At 39.7% G+C, this 25,008-nt stretch overlaps 2 protein-coding genes across 8 annotated transcripts in view; one reads left to right on the top strand and one right to left on the bottom strand.

Annotated features, from left to right (window-relative positions):
• Positions 1 to 25,008, top strand: part of Adgrg2 (adhesion G protein-coupled receptor G2) — a 136,642-nt gene that overhangs the window by 77,372 nt on the left and 34,262 nt on the right. For 2 of the 7 annotated variants that reach the window (XM_023719562.1, XM_023719561.1), the window contains exons 9-16: positions 1,233 to 1,274; positions 3,604 to 3,657; positions 7,492 to 7,544; positions 8,426 to 8,481; positions 9,964 to 10,003; positions 10,472 to 10,509; positions 12,115 to 12,209; positions 13,268 to 13,334. In XM_023719562.1, the coding sequence (XP_023575330.1) occupies positions 1,233 to 1,274; positions 3,604 to 3,657; positions 7,492 to 7,544; positions 8,426 to 8,481; positions 9,964 to 10,003; positions 10,472 to 10,509; positions 12,115 to 12,209; positions 13,268 to 13,334 (445 nt within the window). Of the gene's footprint in view, positions 1 to 1,232; positions 1,275 to 3,603; positions 3,658 to 7,491; positions 7,545 to 8,425; positions 8,482 to 9,942; positions 10,004 to 10,471; positions 10,510 to 12,114; positions 12,210 to 13,267; positions 13,335 to 25,008 lie in introns of all 7 variants that reach the window. The other 5 variants (XM_023719560.1, XM_023719559.1, XM_023719565.1 and 2 more) reach the window with 3 other exon arrangements.
• LOC105742727 (cytochrome c oxidase assembly protein COX19-like) lies at positions 19,922 to 20,230 on the bottom strand. The gene has a single exon (XM_012515543.2). It carries the CDS (start codon positions 20,228 to 20,230, stop codon positions 19,928 to 19,930), a length of 303 nt encoding a protein of 100 aa, XP_012370997.1. The 3' UTR covers positions 19,922 to 19,927.

Below are 25,008 nucleotides of genomic sequence, written 5' to 3'. Positions count from 1 at the left end.
CAGCAACATCCCTGCCAGCAGTGGATGAGAATGCCACCATGCCTTTGCTGAGACTACATTATGCATTATTAAATCTTGTTCTCAATCCTTAGATTTTGTTTTCCATTCTTAAATATTCATGTGGTCCAGCATTTTCTCCAAAAACCACTGTAGTTACTAAAATCACAAATTCATTTTATAATTGTGTTTTGTTTGCTCTGAAAAAGGAAATACTAAGGAATACAATATAATATATTTAAAGGGTTGTTACTGATGACAGAAAGTGCTGTCTGCCTCCATAGCTACCATCATCCATTCTGTGTAGGTCACAGATTGAATTAAACTCTACAGTAACACACACACACACACACACACACACACACACACACACACACGAGTCTTCTGAAACATCAATATTAGCATCATTCTTAAATGTGTCTCCAATCTCTGCGCTTGATCTTTTCTTCAGATTTTGCCCATCTGCCCTAAGAGACAGAGCTTCTGGCAAATATGCGCCCTGAATACAGACTCTTGTAGTTGATTATCTTTACAACAAGGATTTCTGAGCCTAGTTCACCATTATCTGGGTAATAAACCATGAGCTCTGTCTCTAAACCATGTTGGAAAGATATCTCTAATGTTTGCTTCTTCAAAGCAGGTGAATATTTGCTTATGAGTCCCTAACTTTCAACAGTCCTGCTTCTGCTGTGGTCTTGTTGTTTAACTATAGTTGGATGGTCTTATCTTTCTGAGAAGAGTTTTATCTCAGTATAGTGGGATAGTATTATATTAACTCCTAAAGAAAATAGCAGGGTGCTTAATTGTAGACTATAGCAACAATAGTATTTAAAATCCCATGTACACTGATTCACATTACTTTTTAATCTAAGTCACCTGCTTTTTATGACCTATCATGTGAAGGTCCTGATAGGGACTTCATTTTACATAGCTGGAGTGTAAATTTGAATTTGTTGATCTAGCGGCAGTATCTGGAAACAAGCAGAATTACACAGCACCGAGGTGTGTAATGGTACTCAACTGGGTACACCCAGACCCACCCCCTAGCAATGCTGCATGTTCTGTTTATGAGAGTCCCATTCACTCTGCTGCTGAAATCATCAATAGTGTCTTTAAAATGTCAACAGTGTGATTTTCTTATCACTTCACTTTTTAAAAAAATGATGCTCATGGCAAATTGTTTTTCTAAAAACAAGCAACAATTCTGCTCTAATATCTAAATTGCTTCTTTGCAGAAAAAACTAAAATCACTATAGTAAAAACCTTCAATGCATCAGGTATGACTTATTATCAATATCAAGACTTTGTTTTTATAACTAAAGTAAGATTAAGCAAATGGCTTGTGTTTTTTATTTCTTCCTCCTTTTTCCTGCCTTCTAAAAATAAAATCTGTTCTTAATGAATAGATATGGATGCACTGGGTACCTGAAGTTGCACTAGGTGTTTGGGGCTAGATAATAATGAACAGGCACAGTGCTCAACCTCAAGAATCCTCTAGTCTAAGGAAGAGATCGGGTAACTAACAGGAACATGCGTGCAGATAAAGATAAAGACTCCACGAGTTTCCTTTCCTGTTCTTCTCTTTCTGTTGGGGATGGAACCCAGAGGCCCTCATGCTAAGCATGTGCTCCACTGCTGGACTACATCCCCAGCCCCACCAGTATTTCTAACATACCTAAGAAGCTCAAGAAATAGAGGGATTGGTAGTAATGCATTTATTTATCAACATCATGAACTTAGTGAGTTAGAAATGAACGTCAAACTCTTTTTAAAGTAAGGAAGAGGTATACAGTACTTTAAGTACCTGCTGCAAGATTACACAGGCATGCTCAACAAAGGCTTCTTGTTAATTTTAAGCAGGGGTTAGCAAACTATTGCCAATAAGCCAGATCTGACTCACTTCCCATTTCATAATGAAGGTTTTTTGAAACACTTGTCATTTCCCATGTGTTTACGTTTCCTATGGCTGCTTGTCTGCTACATGGAATGGTAGAGTCAAGTGGTTACAAGAGACTATATGACCTGCAAAGCCTAAAATATTTACTATCTGAGCCTTTTCCAACAAAGTTTTCTCACTCAGTACTTAAAGAGCAGTCTGTGGCCATGTCCTTGGGGAAGATTACAGATAATAGCCCTACAAATAGAGAAAATTTCAGTACGAATGAGCAGAAAAATGATATCCAGCACTAGAAATGGAGGTGCAGGTAAAACTGAAAGATGAGACATTGTAGAATGAAAAACTCAGTGAGCAATGGGCCAGTGGATTAAATAACATTAAAAACATTACTACTTTCCATCTCTATATTCTGTATTTGCCTAGTGTATATGTGATAATGAGTTCTATCTATAAGCAAGAATATTTAAAATCAGCTCTTTCCCTTCTAGTGTGGGTAACACTGGCATGGAACAGTATAGAAATATACGTGTCAGGTGACTTGGCAACTAGATTCACTTTGTTTACAGAATCAAAGCTCTTAGCTGAAGCATGATACCTATACACCAGTAAATGATTCTGCCAGAAAGCATATGTATGGCACTAAGTCAAATCATAATTTTAACTTTTATCCAAACCAATTTTCACACAGGAACAAAATTAAGGAATTATAATATGTAATAGACATAAACTAGAAATGGAACATTGCACCTATAATTCTGACCAAACAAGACCTAATAAGGAGAACAAAAGATACCTCAGCATAACAATTCCTCTACCCTTGGTAGTTTGCTTTATACATTGTTGGCATTTGCCTCCTCCATTTGCTATGGATTTCTTATACTTCACCAAAGGGATCCAATTAAGGAAGGAATGATTTCTAGAGAAGTAAATCTTAAATACTTTTCAAATTAAAGAAGAGATGTATTTTGCCCTTTCACCAAGTAGAGTGCTTTTTATATTAGTCTGTATGAAGTGTTTGTTTCAGTATGTCTCATTTCATTTTCCACTCACCTCTGTCACCTTTGAATTTTCATATGGTTTGACATACTGGCCATCCTAAAACTTGTTGTTTACTGGCCAGGATTATCCACTAGATTGTAAGCTCCTTGAGAGCAGGGTGTGTATCTGGAACCTGTCCAAATCTATAGGGTAGAGTAGGTGCTCAGCAAATGTGTTTTGAACTTTGTAGATTTTTCTCATGAAACCATATCATATCATTAATTTTATTTAATACATACATTAGCATAAAGAGCTAAGATCAACACAAGAGTGTTCCAGACTCTCCTACCCAGGAAGGGAAGGAGGATCTATAATCGAGGCCTCTTCCATTTAGGTCTATACTTGACTTATCTCTGTAATACTGCGTTTCTGTCAGACAGGAGAGGTGTTCATTGGGAATGGGATAGAAACTTTTAGAACCAGAATACTAAAGAATAGTACAGTCAAGTCTCATAGCTTACCAACTAAATGAAAATGATCTCATTCCCTTTGTCTTTGTGGGATTTATCCAGCCAAATGTATTCAGCTTCTTGATATCTTTGTTTCGCATTTTGATGCCTTTCTTGGTGAACTCTTTTCACAGCATAGTATATAAGTACAGGCGTTGATATGCTTAACCAACTGACTTATTTGTTTTTTGACTGACTGACTGATTGATTGATTGATTGCAGGAGTCAAATACCAGAGAAACATCTGCAGTTTGTCATCTATTTGCAATGATTCAGGTTAGTTCTTCTGTGTATTACACATTACTACATAAATTTGTTCCATAGAGAAAAATGATTTGTTTCTTTCTTGTTATGTATGCATATGCCTCTCTGACCAATCTCTTTTCTTACCACCTGGCTACTAATAGTGCTGAATAAAAAGCAAAATTTTGATCTGACTGAAATTATCTTCCCATTTTCTGGTGAGATGACATATTAACTTCTTTAATACAAGTCATGAAGCTCTACAACAAATAGTTTTCACTGTAGCCTTAAATCCATAAGTAATATCCTTATAGTTTATTTGAGAACATAACTTACACTGAAATTGTTATTAAAAATTCAGTCCTTTTCTTGGTACCAGGAACTAAATTCACAGCCTTGCACTTGCCAGGCAGGTGTTGTGCCTCTGAGCTATATTTTATCCCTCGCCCTTAAGTCACTTTTTGTATGTAAATTCCTCAAGCTTTTCCTAGAACATTAAGGATTATAGCTTAAAAACAAGATGTTGTCCTTTGTTAAGAACAAAATGAACCGGGCTGCTAAAATGTTGAAACTCCATGTGTACCCAGTTCAATTGAGTGCTTAATTCCAAGAGCATTTATGGTGTGTTTTGCCATCTCTAAGACTTCACTATTTTAAAAATTCAGTGAAACTCTCTTGAGAGTATACTATTCTTGAAATGGAATATTTTCCTCTTATGTCATGGGATACAGAAAGGAGACAACCACTTTTCTCCCATTGATTTGGCTCTCTGGGCTCCCTTCCTTCTTAAAACTAGAGAAAATGAATGTGAAAAATGCAAATATGGTGTGATGGGAGGTCATGAGAAGAGAACTGGATAGGAAGTCGTGGGAAGAGAGAAGAGGAAGGAATAAGGTAGTGTATGATATTAAAGTCTTGATATAACTGTAGTAATAAATACCTAATTTAGGAATTTTTCCTTTAATTCTGTTCCTTGCCATAGTTTTATAGTTTGAAGTACATGGGTAATGCTTAGTCCCTTTCTCCTTGCTGGGACATAGCACCCAACACCCACGACTTCCGTGAGGACAGGTCGTTCTGGCCCACATTTTAGTCCACAATCAGCTGGTTCCAAGGCAGGACAGCATGGCAGAGGGGCATGGCAGCAAAGGGTAAGGGGGGAGGTCACCTGTTTATGGTGTGGCAGACAAGAAGCAGAGAACAAAGGAAGGTGCTGTGGAGGGAGATAAACCTTTCCACACCATGCTACCTCCTCTCCTCCCCCAGGACTACCTCTTCTGGCCAGAGGTGGACCTAGTACAAAGTCGGCTATAAACTCCATAATCCAATCACCTACCAAGAGCCCCACCTATGAGCACAGGATGCTCTTAGGGAACATCGAAGTATAAACCATGGCAGGTAACAATTTTAAGTAAAATTAAGGTTTTATAGATAGAAAACAGTGACATTTCCTACTACAAGAATGTTTCACATTCACTTTCTAATGTGTAGTGTAAGATTTGCTCATTTGAACTTTCTGCCAAACTCTCTGCTCCCGGTAGTGTATAGGAGGGAACTATTAGCTGGTTTTGATTAAGGAAAAAAGAAAATGTATTAGATGCATTTTATTTTCATATATTGTATAACTTTCTCTTCCCTTTTACCCTTCTTTTTTACTGAATTCCTCATAATGTCATTATTTTTGGTGTTTCATCTGTGTTTGGGATGATAACTAGTTTTATTATGTCTATGTGATGTTTGATAAGTTGAAACATATATGGGAAAAAGTCTGCTCATCTTGAATAACAGATGCTGGAGGGCTGGTTGTGAAACTCCCAGTGCACCAGCAAGGAGAGGCAGGCAGACTTTGGGTGTCAGCGCATGCATACGCACATAGAAGCTGAATAAGCTTTTAAAAGCTAAGTTTTTTTTTCTTTATGTGCATACCCCTGTTTATTTTTTTCCATAATTTTATTGAGAAACAAATAGCAATGAGACAGTTTCAAACCAAATTGGTAGGACAGTTTCAATAATGAACACATTGCATACATTCTTCCTAGTTGTTAATTGCTGTACAAGATGTGGCTATGATATCCTATTTACAAACACCATTAGAACAAATCCCTCTATTCATGAAAAGAATGCAACTATATATCTATCCTAACCATTTTGAATACACAGATACAAAATGGACATTCATCTGTATACCCCTTTTTTGTTAAGTTTCATTATTTGAATATTATAGGTGTGTAAACTCAGCAAAATATTCTAAAAGAGTCCAGTAGTCCATAACAGTATTGGGTCTTCTGCTTCACTGGCAATGTCAGAAATTGTTGACCTGAGTCCCCTACAGCTCAACATAATAGCATGGCTTTACTTCTTATATTTCGTTTTTATACTTTTCTGCTGGATAATTAAGACCAAGGTAAAGCAAGACCTATGCAACAAGAGTTGTACCTTTTGGATCTGATCAGGTCAGTGAAATCCCCTCAGGATTTATCCTGAGATCCTGTACCTCAGATTGTAGAACCTTTGTCAGTGTCAGCCATGTGGATGAGTCACGGCCATTGCTTGGCCAATGTGCTCTCTGTGAAAGCCTGAGAGAATGTTTTCTCTCTATGTGACTCTCCTTAGGAACGCTCTACATCATCGATCACTTTCCTCTTTGGCCCCATAATCTCCTTGATCAGAAAATTTGGGACACTACCGAGTTACATGACAAAGATATTTTTTAAATGGTTAAATATCAAAATAAAAAAGAAATAGAAAATAAAACCAGTGACAGGTCAGTGCAAAGGCTCTGCATTCAATGCCAAGTACCTAAGGAATAAAAGAAGAGGGAGAGGAGGAGGAGGTAGGGGCAGCAACAGCACTTCCAACCTGAAAAGTGGTTAACAACCAGATATGACCAGCCACATGTTTTTGTAAATAAAGTTTTATTGGTACATGTCCATGCCTGTTTACTTACGTATCGTCTATGGCGCTTGCACCCAAAGTTGGGAAGTTCCCACAGAGATTATATGGTCCATAAAACCTCAAGTATTTGATAACTGACTTTAGTAGCAAATGTAATGAAAACTAAACTATGGAAACATTGCCTGGACACTGCTATGGTTCATACAGCATCCTTGCCCCATTGCTCAAGAGACGTGTTTTTGGTCCCTGTGTGGAGTGCATACCACATGCCTCTGCTTCAGGGTCTCCATTTCCAGTTATGGTCAAAGCCCCTAGGAGTGCCTTGCAGGACATAAGTTGACAAAATTGAGATTAATATTTCCAAAAGTGAGCATTTTAAGAAAGAGGAATTCTTGATGTTTCTAGAGCAAAAGGAGCATTGACTTGTTCAGCTAAAGAGGGGGTTTGACCTGCACACTATGCATGCTCAAAGCAATATCTTAGCCATGTTCTAGGAATGACACTGCATTTAGTAGCTGTATTTAATAATGGAAATAAAATTGAAAAACTGGCAAAGTATAAAAAGGCATCCATAAGGCTAACTATTGAGAAAACCTGTTTGCCTCCTTCCCTTATTCATGTAATTGCCACTGAAACTTGCAAAGATTTTTTTAAGTTAAAATTAGAGTCACCAGTTATCTCTATGGGAAATAAATTTCCAAAAAGAGGCACATATGGATAAAAATTTCTTGACAAGTATAAGTCCTTTTCTTTCTGCATTATCCAGATAAAATTATAGTTCATACTTCATGTAAATAATGTTAATAGTCATTGGGTAATTTATTGATTGGAAAGAGGGTAAGTGGGGATAAAAGCAAAGAATTTGATTAAACCCTGTTAGTAAAGCAGTTTGGCAGCATTTTTGCATGTTGTATTAATCTTCAAACTGTAAGGATACAAGTCTCAAATTTCTTTTTGAAAATTTATCTTTAGTATTTTTTAGAGGTGAGATTACATTTGAAGACAGAGCACCCAACATGACCCAGGTAGGTTTGAATTCTTTTTATTGAAATCTTGAAAAAGCAATGTGGCATGATTTTTAAAAGTTCAGATTATTTATGGCATTTAGTATTTTTAATTTAATGATCAAACATAGTGGAATGCATATTACTGAATTCCTACCTTTGTAGTAAAGACTTGAATACATAATAATCATGGTGTTAATAATTATATTTTAGTTTTCACTAGGTTTCCTACTGAATAAGTGTTATTACGATGCAATTCTATTACCAATTAAAATTTTAAATTGGCTTAGAAATTCCTAGCAATGAGAAATATATGTATTGAATCTAAGAATAATCTTCCAAATTGGATTGTGTGAACCCAGTGTTATCAGTCTTTCCATAAGTTAGATTAGTTCAGAATGTCCCAGCCAAACATGCTTGTTCATTCAGTGACTATTTCCTGGACACCTACTGTATGTCAGGCCATGAACTGGGTGCCAACATGGCAGAGATGGCTGCCCTTAAGTCTCCCTCCTTATTACATTTGGATCTGTTAAATACGGGAGTTGTCCTGGAGAAAGCTTTGATAGTGTCCTTTTGGGAGAAACTTTGAGTGAAGAAAGACAGAAATTAGCCCATCAGAACTACTGACTTAGAAATTTAAAAAATAATAATAAACCAAAACCAGTCTTGGCCAACACAGGTTACCTTTTGAGCAGCACTTTCCCCCTCCTTTCCCTTATCTATGGAATTACAAGGTATTATCTAGTAGAGAGTATTCCATGGAGTTAGAATTCTGTCTTTGAGATATAGCTCTTTAGATGGCCAAGCAGAGTAAAAAACTTCTTGTTAGAGAGTATATATTAAAAAACTAACATTAACTAATGCTTGTTATGTTCTTAATGTTTTTCTGCTTCCAATAGAATCAAAATATAACCAATAGCACCTTCACTGGAGCCCTGTCAATAAGTGAATTGAAGTGAGTAATCGGCTGATGACTTAAAACTTCAGACATCAACTCTGGAAAAATACTTGCTGAGCCATCTTTGCTTTTGGAAACCAAGAACAGAAAAGACTTAGACCCAAAGGATATAGTGGTAGTTGATTCTTGACTGGTTACCTGTCATTAATTGGCCCTCTCTAGTGCTTGAATTCCACGACAGTTTCATTTGAATTGGTGTTTGAGTTTTAATGTGATTCTGTATCTAATGTGATTGAAAGAGGAGTTCAAGGCAGGACTGCATGTATACCATTTGTTCATGTTTTCATGAACTATCAGTAATGCAAAGGTGAAGGAGGGAGGGAGCAAGCGAGTGAATGAGCAAGCGAGCTTTGGTAAGTAGGCTTCAGCTTACAAAGAAAAGCACAGTGAGAAAACAGTACAAATAGGTGCTCCCTGTTAGATCATAGGTGGAAGTGTCAGCCTATGTGGTGGCCTATGCTTATAGGTAGTATTATACTCTGTCATGAGGAGGAACAACTTTAGAAAAGTGACATTTAACAGGGGTAACAGAGAACATCCTAATGGATCTAAAAATAGAAGAAGAGTGGTTAGCCCTGACTAAAGGGGTCATACCCCCCACACACACACATAAGTGGTCTAGAGGAGCCATAGCTTTTCTCTTTTTCCTTCCAGACCCTTCCTGGAGCCAACTACAACTGTTGCGCATTTCTAGGAGCATGGCTTTTCAGCCTCAGCACTACTGACATTTGGGGCTTGATGATTCTTTGTTATGGTGGCTATCCTGTGCACTGTAGGCACTTTCGCAGTATCCCTGGCCCTCTACCCACTAGACGTCAGGAGTGTCCTCCCTAGAGTAACAACCAAAATTGCCTCCAGATCCTGCCAAACGTGTCCTGGAGGACAGTTACTTCCTGCTTAGAACCATTGCCTTAGAGTAAATTCCTTAACTGGATACATTTCATCCAAACTTCGGTGAATCTCTGCCATGCTAAAGAAATGAAAATATTGTTGAAAGGGGATTGGAGCAGAGGAATGAGAGAAATTCTAGAGGGGCTTTGTAAGGTATGGAAGGCAGGCCTGGAGAATGCTAGAGAGGCTGCATGAGTTAGAGAGAATGAAGAATAAATCAAAAGCATGGGGAATGTGACTTGTCCTCAGAAATTTCAGCCTCAGGCCTGCTCTTCTTCTGGTCCCCTACCAGAAGAAACTGCCTAGGGGGTTGTAGTAGCCTAATGAATGACAAGATTGTTCAGCCATAATTTATATCTTGCTCTCAGCTAGAACTGATCCAGCTCCCATCTGGTTAGTTTCCCTTGTAATATAAATAATTTATTTTTCCTGCATAGCAATTTCTCATTATACCCTGTGTATTTTCAAAGTGAACAGTGTAAGCAATAAATACTACGTGCTTCATTTAATTGCTAAAAATCTAACTTGTTTTGAATTTCACATTACTAATGGTCTCATTAATGTCAGTTTCTTTCATTTTATTAATAGACGATTTGAGCTCAACAAAACCCTACAAACTCTAAGTGAGGTAATCATACTATACCCTGAACATTGTTTATAAAATAATTGTTATTATCTGGGGAAAAGCATGGAGCTGGGCATTCACAGGGAGATATACATTCACCTTTCTCCAAATCTTTCTTTTTTTTGTAAAAGAAGGAATACTTTAGTTCTATTGTTCTAGAAGCAGAACTACGAGCAATGGGTGGATATTACAAAGAGGTAGATTTTCTTTTATATAGGACTAAAAATTTCCTAAAATGAAAACTCTAGGAGAGTGGGTTCCTAGTGTACTGGTGAGATCACCAACCCTGAAGATATCTAGGCCGAATCCACATAGCCTTAATAGCTTTTATGATGTACCAGCAACCCAGCAGGCATGTGAAGCTAATATCTCCAATGGTTCTTATGGTTCTAAAATCTATAATTAGTCCTGGGTCATCTTTTCTGGTATTTCAAACTGTCAAAATAACATATTTTTGTTTGTTTGTTTCAGGCTTATTTTATAGTGTGTGCAACAGAAGAGGCCCAAAGGTCAGTCATTTTTAATTCTTTTACAAACACCATTGTTTCTCTATTTATGAAAAATAAAATATAAAAGTGTCTTAAATTGAAATTTCAATGGCTTTCTTCTAACATAAATACATATTAGTGACATGTTGGATTTATGTACTTCTGTTTTTCCAAATACTGAGCATTCTGTCACATCTGTCTTCTTACTTATGAAGCATCTCGGGGTTTGTGACATCAGGCCATTAATCTCTGGTTCTATAAGATCATCAGGGTCCTTGGCTCTGAAGTTTACCAGTATGGCCAAGAAATGGCTCACAGGTAGTCCAGTCAGAGTGAAGACCAAACAAAAATGAAGGAGCTTGGTGTAAGGAAAAAGGAGGAAGGAAGAAATTGGAAAGAGAAAAAAAAAAAAGAAATTAATAGTACCTACAAAAGTGAGTCAGAAGATTGTCCAACAATTATTTGGAGTTGCACAGATAACCATTTTATTTTATTTTTTATTAATTTTATTGAGAAACAAATAGCAATGAGATAGTTTCAAAACTGATTAGTAGGACAGTCTCAATAATTAATACATTGTATATTGTTCTCTTCGTAGTGATTATTCATAGTACAAGATGCAGACATGATATCTATTAGTACAAATCTTTCTTCTCACTGAATTAAGAGAAAGTAGCTATATATCTATCCTAACTATTTTGTATATGCAGATACAAAATGGTCCTTCATTTATATCCCCTTTTTTGTTTAGTTTTGTCAGAGATGGGTATTCCATTGCCATTTAAATGTTGTAAGTGTGTGAATTCAGCAAAATAATCTAATATAGTCTAGTAGTCCATAATAGTAGTGGGTAGATAACCATTTTAAAGCCGATCCACTTGCTGTCCTGGCTACATGAGCTACTACTTTATGAAAGAATAATAACTTCCTAAACTCTGAGTATTCCATGAGATTCAGTCCTAGAAAATGAGTTTCCACTCAACAAACTGTTCATTGGTACAAACCATGACCAGTCTTCCATGAACTGCATACGTTGGGTTCCTATCCATGATGTGTCTTTGGCTCTCTCCCTTTACCTTTTTTATTATTTACAACATTAATTTTTTCACTTATGCCAATGCTCAAGTAGAAAGAAACATAGAGAATGTCTTCAATTCTTAGTTATCTAATAATTTAGATTCAATTGCCAGATAGATTTGGGATTTAAGAGACCTTGATGTTCCTCTAGGGTGCTTTATGAAAGGGCTGTTATGTGCAAACTCAAATGCTTGTGGACACCAGGCATGTAGCCAGCTGTGGGTAAGACTAAAGATACCAGGGTGCTTGTCTTTGCACCCAGGATTCACTCCTGCCTGTTCATTGTGCAGGCAGGCAAAACAAATCGGTATCTGTGTGCACTCAGAAGGTCTCTGGTATACAACAACTGTGAATATCAACCTCTGTAAGTGTTTTTTCATAAAGACAAAGTCTTTGGAGTGAAGTTCAGACCATGGATGTTTACAAGCTTATTTGGGGTGACATTGCCAGTTACCATTCAGTGCCCCTTGCCCTAATACCGAGTTACTACAAATATATATGTATGTTTCCAATTTAGTAACATTCTGGCATGTATATCTCTCTTTACAGCACATTAAATTGTACATTCACAATAAAACTGAATAAGACAGTGAATGTGTGTGCTATAATGGTTGCTTTTGGAAGACTATTGATTCGACCAATGGGTAAGTCAGCACTATCTCTATTTCTGTGTTAGTTTTCACATGATTTTTGATGTATTTTATTTGGAAATGTAATTAACCTTACATGTGTGTCAGCTTTCTGTTGACTCCTTTGTCCTTGGTCAGTTTTCAGAGAGCCCATTATTTTTTCTGCTTTTTTATAAAGTTTCAATATATCATCTGAAAACATGATAGAAGCAATCATCACAAGAAGGAGAATTCTGTTTGGAATGTTCAGTGGGTTGCCACAGGGATGTGCTTGCTTCCTTATTTAATTGACAAGTAAATGTATACATTTATGGTTTACAACATGATGTTTTGATATATATTGTGGAATGGTTAATTCAAGCTGTTTAACATATGCATTGCTTCATATATTTATTTTTTGTGGTAGAACATTTAAAATCTACTCTCAGCAATTTTCCAAGTATACAATATATTTTTTTATTCTCTTGTTTTTTGGGGGGGTTACCAGGGATTGAACTGAGGATCTTGTGCTTGCCAGGCAGGTACTATCTTCCCAACCCTACAATATAGTGTGTGTTTATTAACTTTAGTCACTATGTTGTAAAACAAATCTCTCAAACTTAGTCATTTAACAAAATTTTGTGCACTTACACCAACATGTCCTCAGTCTTCCTACCCTCATCTTCTGGGAACAACCATTTTATTCTGTTTCTGTGCTCGAAGACTAGTAGATCCAAAAGCAAGATGAGGCAGTATTTTTCTTTCTGTGCCTGACTTATTTCACATGATACAATGTTCTCTGGGATAGCATTTACTTCAGAATTCTTCTTAGTTGCTGAAGAGTGATTGCTATTGTAAGCATATAACCAAAAAGAAAAAAAAATGTTTACTGAAATATTTTAAGCACCTACTATATACATATGACTGCCTCTATAAAAGGCATCCAGGAAATTCTTTCACCAGTTACAGACAATTGCCCTTAAAACAAGGTGAGTATAAGAACCTTCATGTACTGGTGAATATGAGCTTGTACCTTGTTTTTTTTATTTTTAATCATACATCTTCTATTTCCTTTTCCTTTATGTCTCCTACAGAACAATGTTGCTGTTCTATCAGGACACCCTGCCCTTCCTCACCAGAAGAGTTAGAAAAGCTGCAGTGGTACGTAGCAAACCTACTGATGCTTGTCCAAAAGCAAACAAACAAAAAAATTGCACACATGGGTGCATGTGTGTGTGTGTGTGTGTGTGTGTGTGTGTGCGCGCGCGCATTTAATTATCCTACTTGCTAAGGATTGTTGGAACTTCGAGGGTGAAAAGGCAGTTTCAGTTTTAGAGAGAATATAGTTTTCTGTTCTGTGATGTTTTCATTTGGAGCATTGCCCGCTAAATCAATGCTTTGCCATTTTAGCTGCACATTAGAATTACCTGGGAGGCCTTACAAATTTTCTGACTTGTCAAAGCCTCAACAACTACTTTTGCCATTTGAAATATTTTTGCTATGCTGATAGATTAGAAATTATCTTGCATTGTTACTTGATATTTCTCTGAGACTGAGTTTGAACATTTTTTTATTTATTTGGGGACCATTTTGTATCTTTGTATTTATTATATTTTATGTCTTTTTCTTATTTTTTCTGATGACATTTGATAATACTTTAAAGGACATTATGTATTGTGGATGCTAGCTTTTTGCTGTGGCATATATTGTAAATATTTTTGCTGTTTTTCAGTTGTCTTTAGACCTTATTTGTCATGGACTTTTGTCTTAGAAATCTAAAAAAAATATATGTGCTTAGATTTACCAGTCCTTTTTATATTGCCCGTGATTTCAGAGCATGAAGCATTTCTTTCCCTATACCAAACTGCCTTGCTGTTTTGCTAGTATGTGTATGATTTCATTTCATTTTTCATATTCAGATCTGCTTGTGTCACCAGGAAGCTGAGTACTGATACAGCAGGGAACCAGCTCCTCAATTCCTTGAACCTCTGTTCTTGTGCCTTTGATCAAGAACTCTTTCAGGATACAAAGTGACCATGGAGAAGTCTAGGTAGAATGTATTGTAAAATAGATGCACAGTTATACCTTCAAGTGAGAAGGCAGGCAGTGCCACGAAGGCACCTGGATCGTGAGTTTGGATATGTTTATGCACACAAGAGCTCCTCCAGGGGTTCAGAGAACTGGGAGATAATTATGATGCCTACCAACATTTTACTTGAAAGTTTAGAATTAAGAAATGTCTTTTTGTTCTTTTTAGATGATCAGTGTTTCCTCAGGAGCTTTACACAAGTAAGAAACATACAAAAGAAATTTATAAAAAATAAATTCTTAATTTAAACCGGGTCTCATCTCAAGGCAAAAGGGCCTTTAAAGAACATTGCTTTTCCTGATATCAGTGGGCTATGGTATTCAGGAATGCTGTATGCCTTATTATAGAAATAGAGACCCTGTGTCTTTTGGTCTGAAACCTAATATATGATCATAAAAGTATGATACATTGAAGTTTTTGTTTCTTTACTGAGTACTATAACCTTTACTCAGCTAATGTCTAAATACCTGTCTAACATTATCCCTCTTGAGAGATGATACCCTAAAATCACTTAGAGTATTGAGGACACCAAATAATTCTGGCTACTTCCTGTTGAGAGTTAGCTTGAAAGGAGTTAGGGGTCTCATTATTACTAACCTTCAGGCCTGGAGAATTGAGTTGATCAAAACATCTGATATAGGTGGTTGGGTCAGAAGAGTTTAGGACCATCTGAAAAATGGATTGACATTTCCACCATGTTAATATAGAATGGCAGGCCTAAGTCATTTTCCTAAAGCTAGGATTGGGATCTGACATGGCCCAGACTTGTCTTAAACCCTACACAGTAGGTTAAGGACAAAAATATGCATCAGAAATAGTTAAGCAGGGGCCAGTGAAATAGCTCAGCGGTCTAAATCACCTGCTTAGGCAAGCTTAGGCAAGCTCGGAGACCGTGGCTAGATCCCAGGCACCACATGCTGCACCAGCCCTGCCCTCAGGGCAGGCTGAGCCAGTGCCCCTCTCAACCCCCCCAAAAAATAAATAGTTAAACAAAGGGGATGGCAATTGAGTTGCCTATAACCAGTTCTAAACTCATATCCCCCAGAAGCACAAATAAGCAGAGGGTAATTTTTTTAATTTGATACAGGGTCTCACTATGTACCTCAGACTCATTGTGATTCTCTTGTCTCAGCCTCCCCAGCGCTGGGATTATAAGTGTGTACTACCATGCCCACTTTCGTGGCTGGCACAGCATGCAGTACCTGGGATCAAACTCAGGTCCTTGTGCTTGCCAGGCAGGCACTTAGACCACTGAGCTATCTCCTCAGCCCCATTTTTGGTCTTTCTGAGACAGGATTTCACTATGTAGTTCAAACTGGCCTTGAACTCCCTTTGTAGTCCAGGCTGGCCTTGAACTCTCAGTGATCCTCCTACCTCAACAGTAAAACCTGAGTGTTAGGTTTTTTGATGGCATAGCAGAGCAGCAGAAATAAAAGATGTGTGTATGGAGGTCTTTTGTAATTCTGAAGACATGGAGAGGAGCAAGGGCAGGGAGATGGGGGATCTTCTGACCTGAGATGATGGAAGGCTGAGACTTGATGGACTTTTACTAGGGGCAGAGTTTGAGAGGCGGGCTTAGTGACACCTAAGGAGCTGATTGGAGGCTCCCTTGTGAAGTGGGAAAGGTATCCAGGCCCAGGGTGGGGGAGGGAGAGGAAGCAGTCATTAGGAAGATAAGCTGCTGTATTGGGGCTTCAGCTATGCTAGATGACCACCATAATAATTCAACAATTTATACTTGGGCCAGAACCTATCACCAAGTGCTGGGATTACAGGCATGTGCCACTACACCTGAGACAGACAGATAATTTTAATAATGGTTCTGATTGAGAGAAAAATGCCCAAGGTACATACAGCCCTTTGTTGAAAGGTAGGACAGGTATGGTGATGCCTTTATATATCTGAAGTTGCTTAAATAGAGATTTCAAGTTTCCTAGCTGTTGGCTCTCCCAGGGTTTTGGGGTCTCTAAAGGGTCTTCTTCTAAGGTTTGAATTGGAACAACCTAGCAGTTGGCCATTCTGGAACCTTGATAGCTGTTAGAGAAGAACCTTGATAGTTGCTGAGAAAAGGCCCTTTCAAAGAGGAGTTAACTGCCAATCCCGTGGACCCTCTTTATATGCATTAATGAAAACTAAAGTTTTAGGCCAATGGGTCATATCTAACAAAGCAAAGGAGCTCAGGAATAGGAAACACAATATCAAGATTGAGATGGCAACCTTTAAATTCTAACAGGGAAGTCATTTGATGAGGAATAATAGACCAAATTAATCTTTTTTTCATATGAAAACCTTTTATTTCAAAGTAACCTGAGAGTCCCAAAGTTGTGTAGGTGGAACAGGCTGTACCTGGCTCCCTCAGTGACCACACACAAGCTCTCAGTGTCAAAGCAGGAGCTCCACCTGGCGTCACACTGGCCACAGACCTGCAGACTTGTCACCTGAGCCTGTCCTGGTGTCCTTTCCTTGCCAGGACCACAGGGCACCAAGTCCCATCGTGTCTGCTTAGCCATGAGTTGCTCTCCTTTGTGATTTTGATGTCCAGTGCTGGCGAGTGTGGGCAACTGTCTGGTACACTGCCCTTCAGTTTGGCCCTGGTGTTTCCTCAGAATTCTGGCTGTACGTTTGGGACCAACTGCCCCAGAAACAATGCTGTGTCCTCCAAGTGGAGGAAGGGGCACCACTGAGACGTGCTCAGCTCGGAGAAGCCGGAAAAGACAGGGAAATGGGTCCTCCTAGAGCCTGCTGGAGGGACACAGTCCTCGGACCCACTTTAGATGTCTGAATTTCAGACTGAGACAACATCTGAATTTCAGACTGAGATGCATCCATGCTGCTTGAAGCCACTGAGTTTGCAACAGTTGGTGCAGCAACAGGAAACAAGCACAGCACACATCACAGAGGAGGAACTGACATGCTCTTGGAGGAAAGATGGACAGGGCCAGCAGAGGGGTGGCGTGCCAGGGCTGAGGATGGAGCCCACTGAGTTCACGGTGCCCTGGGCTGTCCCTGGATGTGGAGGGGCCTCACTGCATTCTTGGTGATGATCACCTAGACAAAATGACCTCCCCTGCAATGTCACTGCTATACCCTTGTGATCACCAAGTACCCTGGTGGAGGTTTCTTCAGACTTATTTTGTATCACTTCAGGGCCCACCGATGGCTCTCATCTGCAGCCATTATCTCTGTGGTGGGCAGACACTGTGCCCCATCTCTTCTATACCAGCTACAATTAATAAGGAGGAACTGTCCCTTCCCCACATACACTTACTCAATGCCTCATACCTGCACAGACCCAGGGTACTAGTGTGTGCAGTGGACTATGATACTACAATCATTACCTTGTAGCCCACTGTCTCAGTTTTGGCCACTGGGAGCTCCACTTGTTTCCACCTGTATCTCTTCCTCAGCCCTGTTCTTTGTCCTTTTGCTTTCTGGCAGGGATGTTCTCAACTCTTCTTGTACTTCCTTGTGCTGGCTCTGGCTTCAGCCATGACCTGGTTCCCTCAGTTAGAGGACAGTGTCAGAACCCAGAACCTGTGGCTGGCCGTTACAGCTCCCAGGCCCTGGGCACCCAAGGCCAGAACATATGCCCATGCATGTCCACAGACACCTACACCTTCTTCTGTATCTGGCTACTTTTACATCAGAAAGCCACCAGTTCAATGTAGCAGGCTCTCAGCCACAGTGTACCTCTAGTTTTTCAACCCTAGAATTCAGACTCAGACTTGTCAAAGGCTGGCCAAATAGCTCAGCCGATTAAAGCGCCTGCAAGCAGCTGCAGGGGTCAGGGGTTCAATACCTGGGCCTGCTATGCCAGTCCCACCCCCAGGGTGTGCTGAGATGACAATTGAGACTGGGTGTGGTGGTGTGCACCTGTAATCCCAGCTCTTGGGAGGCTGTAAACAGGTGGATCACTATGAGTCTGTTCTAGTAGTGAGACCCTGAACACCCTGTAGACCCTTCCTTAAAAAATAAAAAAAAAAAGAATCATCTATATGAAACAGAGATTTCCTACCTGGAGTGCACACCTTAACTTTTTGTCTTGAGAGCCAGGCAAAGTGGCTGGCAGGGCACCCCTTCCTAACAGTTGGGAGATGCAGGTCAAGTCAGAGACCACACAAGCCCAGACCCACGTGATAGTGGCCACTGCTCGTGGTTTTGAACCATGGGACACAGAAAACTCACTCCAGATATTCTGCCTGGCCACTAGACAAAATGTTTAAACTCTCCACATGCAACGCTAAAACCTACCTGGGATAAGGAGGGTCACTTACTGAGCAACATGACACTGCAAGACCACAACTCCAGTGAATTCAGGGGTCCTGAGCAGCGCTGGCTCGGAGGGAATAGTGGGTGCTAGAAAACTACCTACATGGGTCTAAATGTGCTCAATATTATAGTCTTCAGAGGCACAATAAATGAATTATTGGAACTAAATGACTAGATTTGTAGAATAGCTTGATATGAATCAGAAAATGACCCTTGATTATAAAACTACTTGGTGCTAGGCATTTAAAAAAACACCAAGAGCCAGCTTTAGTGGTGCACACCTATAATTCCGGCAATCTGGAAGGCTGAGGCAGAAGATTACAAATTTGAGCCCAGACTAGGCAATTTAGTGACTTAGGAAGACCCAGTCTCAAAATGAAATCCAAAAAATGGCTAGGGGTGTTGCTCAGTGTGAGGGGCCTGGACTCAGTCCCCAATACTATCCCTCCCCCTCCATCACACACAATAAATAAAATTAAAAAATCAGGTGGTCAAATATAAACCAGATGTAGTGGCACACACATGTAATTCCAGCTACCTGGGAAGCTGAAGCAAGAAAATCCCAAGTTCAAGACCAGCTTGGGCAACTTTACAAGGCCCTGTCCCAAAATAAAAAGGGCTGGGATGTAGCTTAGTGGTAGAGCACCCATGAATTTGATCCCTAGTATGGCAAAAAACAAAGTCAAGTAGGTCAAAGGCCAAATAATTTACTTCTTATTTTGTATTCTAGATTATTTTTTTGGTACCAGAAATTGAACTCAGGACTTTGTGCTTGCCAGGTGGGCACTGTGCCACTGAGCTATATCCCTGGCCCTATAGTCTATATTTGTAAAGAAAAAGAAAAATGGGGGGGAAACCCCAAGCTCCAAGCTGATATGAATGTCTGTGCACACAAAAAGGAAAGTGCTTCACTGGGATCGGTCATCCTCTGACAATCTGTGCACATAAGAGACTAAAGTCTGCTCAGTGAGCAGGTTCTTGGGAAAGCTGCTCTGAGTAGCACAGTGTGAAGGTGCCCTAGGCCAGATATCACTCCAGAGCTCTGCTCTCCCACTGTGTGTCGCCTGGGGACCCTGTGCTGCATGCCGACTGATAGATTAAACTACTCCTTCGTAGGAAAATGAGAATTTAAAAGGAGCATCAATTGATGAAAATGATTTGGGAGCTTCAGAAGTCAAGCCAAGTCCCTGGTTATGAGCCACACCCACACCGAGGCACCTCCATGCAGCTTCAGGGCAAATTCGAGGAGCCAACAGCCCTCACTAGGGCTTCCTGATAGCCAGTGGCCCTCGTCCATCACAACTTTTTTTTTTTATGGCAGAACCAGGGATTGAACTCAGGATCTTGTGCTTGCCAGGGAAGCACTTATTCCACTGAGCCATCTCCCCAGCCCCCATCACAATTTACTCTTAGCCTCTGACTGTCTGTTTACCAAATCTCCAAATCCCAGTTTTCCCAGAGGTTCTCGAGCCATCAGCTGCCTTTCCATTCTGCGTTCTAAATATTCTTTTGATTCATTTCTGCATAAAACAAATTTCATGCAACATTTCTGAGCATTCTCAAAATTATTGTCATGGAGACACTTCATGAATTTCTTTTTAAAGCCTTTACATTCACCAAAGTGATCCAGCGGGAAGCTGCCCTTGTCTGGGGGCTTCGGCTGGAAGATCTTGGTCCCGAAGCTCATGGCAGTCAACATGATGGTAGTGCCAGAGGACAGAGCACAATGTGCACAGTGTGCAGGGTAGCCAGCCGAGCTAACCAAATTACTCTTTTTTTAAAAAAATTTATTTATTTATTTATTTATTTATTAGAGAGAGAGAGAGAGAGAGAGAGAGAGAGAGAGTGGTGTGTGTGTGTGGCCAGCTCAGTCCACCAGGGGGCGGGGCTGGCTGGCATGTGGTGCTGGGGGATCGAACCGCGGTCCCTGATGCTTTGCTAAGCTTGTTCTAAGTAGGTGCTTTAGACCACTGAGCCATCTCTCCAGCCCCCAAATTACTCTTAAGGGATTCTTCTACTAAAAGAAGTTATTGCCTTAATGTATTCTGGTCATCCCTGGCTACTGTGTTTAGCTACTTTGATAAGTATCCTGAAGACATTTGAATAGCCCCTAATGCTTGGGTAAGAACCCCTACAGCCACATCTTGATGTTTAGTTACTGGTTTGTCAAGTTGTAGTAGTCCCAAAGCAGGGGCTTTGAGCAGAGAGGATTTTAATTTGTATAAACCTGTTGTTCCTGTTTCTAGGAAGGAGAGTTTGGTTGTTATTTCCTTTTAGGGACTCAAATAGGGGCTTAGCCATTAAGCCATATCCAGGGATCTACAGCTGATAGCAACCTGTGAAACCTAGGAAAGCAAGAAGTTTTTTCTGGTGCTACATGCCAGAAGGTCCTGAATGGCCTGTGTATGCTTTGCTGAGAAAGCTCAAGTCCCTAAAACAAACTGGGTAGTGGATGCTTTGGGATGGTAATCGGGCCTTCAGCTTGGCAACTTCATATTTCCTGTCATCCAGGTAACCTAAGGTCTGAGCCAGATGATCTCACACCACTGTTAGCGATGACAAACAGATAAATCAATTATCCACATATTGCATGATAGCCCCACTCATTAAGGTTAGCTCACTTAAGTGGCCAGCTAAAGCCTACCTAAAAATATGGGGACTATTCCAGAATCCTTAGAGAAGGACGGTCCAGGTAAGCTGTTTGTTTCAACCCAGCTTGTCAGCCCATTCAAAGATAAAATGGAATTAGGACTCAGAATGCAAAAGAAGCCATCTTTAAGGTCAGAGTCTATAAATCATTGGTTATTTTAAGGAATCTGGCCCAGCAGAGTATATGGCTCACGGACATCTGGATGTACAGGAATAACCACCTCATTTATAGCATGGAGATCTTACACTGAACAGTAATCACTATTGGTCTTCTTGATAACTATGTCTGGGTTATTATAAAGTGACTGACTGGGCACTAACAGCCCATAGTGAAATAACTCATAGTTAAGGTAGTAGCCTGAGGCTTAAAGCCAAAAATATACTGATTAATTTGTGGGAAAGTGTGATAAAATTTTAGTTTACTCACTACTGGAGTGAAGGTAATAATCTTCCCAGGTACCTTTGTGGCCCATACCTGGGGTTTAATAGGAAGATCAGTAAGGATAGTCATTGGCAGCATTGCTGAGGGAGGCATCCATTACTGTGGGACAGTTAGGTGGACCAAAAATGATTTGAATCCCTGTCTTTCTAGTAACTCACATCCACTAAAGTGACAGAACATTCAGGCATTACCAGAAAAGTAAGGGCAAGGAGTAAATTATTCTATAAGCAACATAGAGGAGTAGTAAAATATTTTGTCAGTGGAATTCCACTGATACCTATAATCAGACAAGAGTTATAATCCAGTTGTTCAGAATAAGAGGTAAGGGGCCAGGGAGAAAGCTCAGTGGTGTAAGCACCTGCCTGGAAAGCCCAAGGTCCTGAATTTGATCCCCAGTACTGAATGCCATGCTCACCCTAGAGCTCCACGTGTGCTATGCCAGCCTCAAGACTGGGTGGCATATGCCTGCAATGCCAGCACTGGGGAGGCCAAAACAGGAGGATTACCGTGAGATCGAGCTGCATAGTGAGACCCTGTACCAAATAAATAAATAAATAAATAAATAAATAAATAGAATATTTTTTAAAAAGACGAACAGATAATGGCAGAATAGGAGACCTCACTGTTGAGGAGGAGTTGATGATCTTCCCTGCAGCATCCAAAGATACCAGAGGATCCAGCCCTCTGCTGGTGATGAGAGGCCAGGAAGCCCACTGAAGCCTTAGGCCTCCTCATTCCATGGACAATAATTGAGATAATGGACTGGGGATCCTTACATCTCAGGATAGTAAGCCCTCTTGTGTCCCATTATGCCACATTTAGGGCAAGGTGACCTTCGAGGTTGGTCTAATTAGGGCAGTCTCTCTTCCAGTGACCCATTTGCCAACAGATATGACATTTAGCGGTTAGTTTACTATCCCTGGGGAAAGAACCAGCAGGTAACATTGTCAACCCTGTAGTACAGCAAAAAGATCAGCATGTCGTCTTTTTGTTCTCATTCAGTCTTAGATTCCTTTGTCCCTCTTGGTTCTTTCTCTATATACAAGTTATTTTTAAAAAAAACAACAGCATTTAGTAGGTTATCAGTGGGAGTTTCAGATCCTAAGGACATTGTTTTTGTAATTTCCTCCCAATATCTGGAGCTGACTAGGTAAGAAATCCATCTTTAAGATCTCTGCCCTCATAGTAGTGAGGGCCAATCACAGTATGTTTTTGCATAACCTCCTTAAATTGTTAAATACTGTTAGGTTTTCATTTGAGTTGTAATCAATGTTAGCTAGCTAAGTTGGTTTACTGGTTTGACTTTACTGGCTTTTGCATTTGCTCTTATCATCAGGGTCATTATAATCCCAGTTTGCGTAAAGTCCTATAGGATATTCCTTAACCAAAATATGTAATACATTAGAATAACATATGGCTCCTGAACTTACTCAATACTTTCCTAAATCTGTAAGCATTTGTCCCCAAATAATGTTGTCAGCATGTCAAAAAAAATATTTATATTTCCCAGGATCATCTGAAAAGTTATCTAAATCCTGTTTGATTTGCTTAAGATCCTGACAATAGAAATGTTGTTGATCTCTGAATGGACCAGTTTTACCCAGTAGCTCCCAAGGACAGCATGTACATACCTGTGGGGCTGTACCATTTTCTGGGAACATTGAGTAAGGAGGACCAAGGCCTTTTGTGTCTCAATTCTGAGCATTAGGCCTACTTCTGTACTTTGCAGATGGTTAAAGGGATAGTAAATCACTGAAACAAGGAGGTTCCATTTTATTTAGGTATGCCATCACACCTGGTTCTAATTTACATTGGTTACATAAATCAGGACTATCTGGTGAGGTAAGTGTCTTAGTTACTTCCCTTGTTATTGGGACAAAATACTCAACACTCACAACTTAAGTAAGAAGAGCTTTATTTTGGCTCACTTTTGCACTCTGTGGTCTGCTAGCTCCAAATCAGGAAGCATGGCAGAGGATCACAGCAAGGAGAAGTTGCTCATGTCATCCTAGTAGAGAAGAGGACCAAGGGAGAACAGGAAAGAAGATGGACCCTTCCAGGCCATGCCTCCAGTGACCTCCCTCCTTAGACAAGGCCCCACTTTCCAACATCACATTTAGCTATAAACTCATCAGTGGACTAATCTACTTGTGATTATTATGTCCCCATGATCCAGTCACCTCCTAAATGCCCCCATAAGTACATGAGACTTTGAGGGTACATAGCTATAAAGGAAGCTTGTACATAAGCTGTTTCTGACCATTGTCCTGCCTTTTGCAAAAGAGATCTAACTAGAGTATAGTATTATAAGTGAGGCTTCCTTTCATTTACCAGTTCTCTTGATCTCCCCACTTATACTCAAACCAAAAGAAAACAAATCTCTTTTTCTTAAGAGCCCAACAATCAAACCTACCCCAGTTACATAAGATCAATCCCAGAGGTAAAATAAAGGGAACCAACTAGAAATTACCCATCTGCAAGGTACCATCTTGCACACAAGCTTATAAAAGGTGCACGCGTTTTGAGGAAAACAAAATAAACTGACAGTAGGAGGAAAAGGCATCCCTTTCTCTCCACCTATGGCCTAGGGATAGATAGGTCATAAGGTATCTTGCTTGAGTCCAAGATCTGGGTGGTCAGTCAGTCTTTACTTCTGATCTCTGTTTTTGTAACTAAGGGACAGCTCAGATTACCTCTTGAAAAATGATGCACTAGTTAGTATCCTGTCAAATATCTATAGGGATGGGGGCCTAACATTCCTTTTCCAATGCATAGACTGATGTAAACAATCTAATATATACCAAAAAAACTATAGCAGTCTTGGAATCTATTGGTACCTAAGCCTAGGTTTAATTAATACTCTATATAGAAGCAAAAGCACTCAAAGCAAGGTTATTGCAGTAAACTTAGCAGAGCTATTATTAATATGCCATTGTCTGATGAAAAGTGATGTTAACTTCTGAAAGTGGCAAAAGAGAGAATAATACAAAAGCTTAGTAATAAATGCTGGTACATAATCCAAATAAGCCTAGTTGAAAGAAAACAGGAGACAAGTTTCACAAACACAACATCCTGAAATACCATACTGACTAGGCAAATACCTCACCAAGGCATATAGTCACAAATACCTTGGAACAGTTTCAAGCCCATGGACTATTGTGGCATATCATAAATACAAATAAAGTGAAGGCTTATAGTCTCACCTTGAGACAGAGAGTGGGAGCATAGGAGATCTAATCTACCACTCAAGAAATCAATGAGCCGAGTCATGGCACCAAAAGGATATCACTGGGAAGTTGCTGATGTAGCAAGGAACCGACTCCTCACTTCCTTGGTCCCCTACTCTTTGTACCCTTGATAAAAGAATTGAAGACACATAGGTGGCC

This window comes from Octodon degus, unplaced genomic scaffold, assembly GCF_000260255.1.
Source record: "Octodon degus isolate 3935 unplaced genomic scaffold, OctDeg1.0 scaffold00069, whole genome shotgun sequence".
Classification (NCBI taxonomy): domain Eukaryota; kingdom Metazoa; phylum Chordata; class Mammalia; order Rodentia; family Octodontidae; genus Octodon; species Octodon degus.
This window is presented reverse-complemented; position numbering and strand designations above follow the sequence as displayed.

Coding starts and splice junctions, on each gene's coding strand:
- LOC105742727 (XM_012515543.2), bottom strand. CDS start 20,230: ATGTTGACTGCCATGAGCTTCGGGACCAAGATCTTCCAGCCGAAGCCC.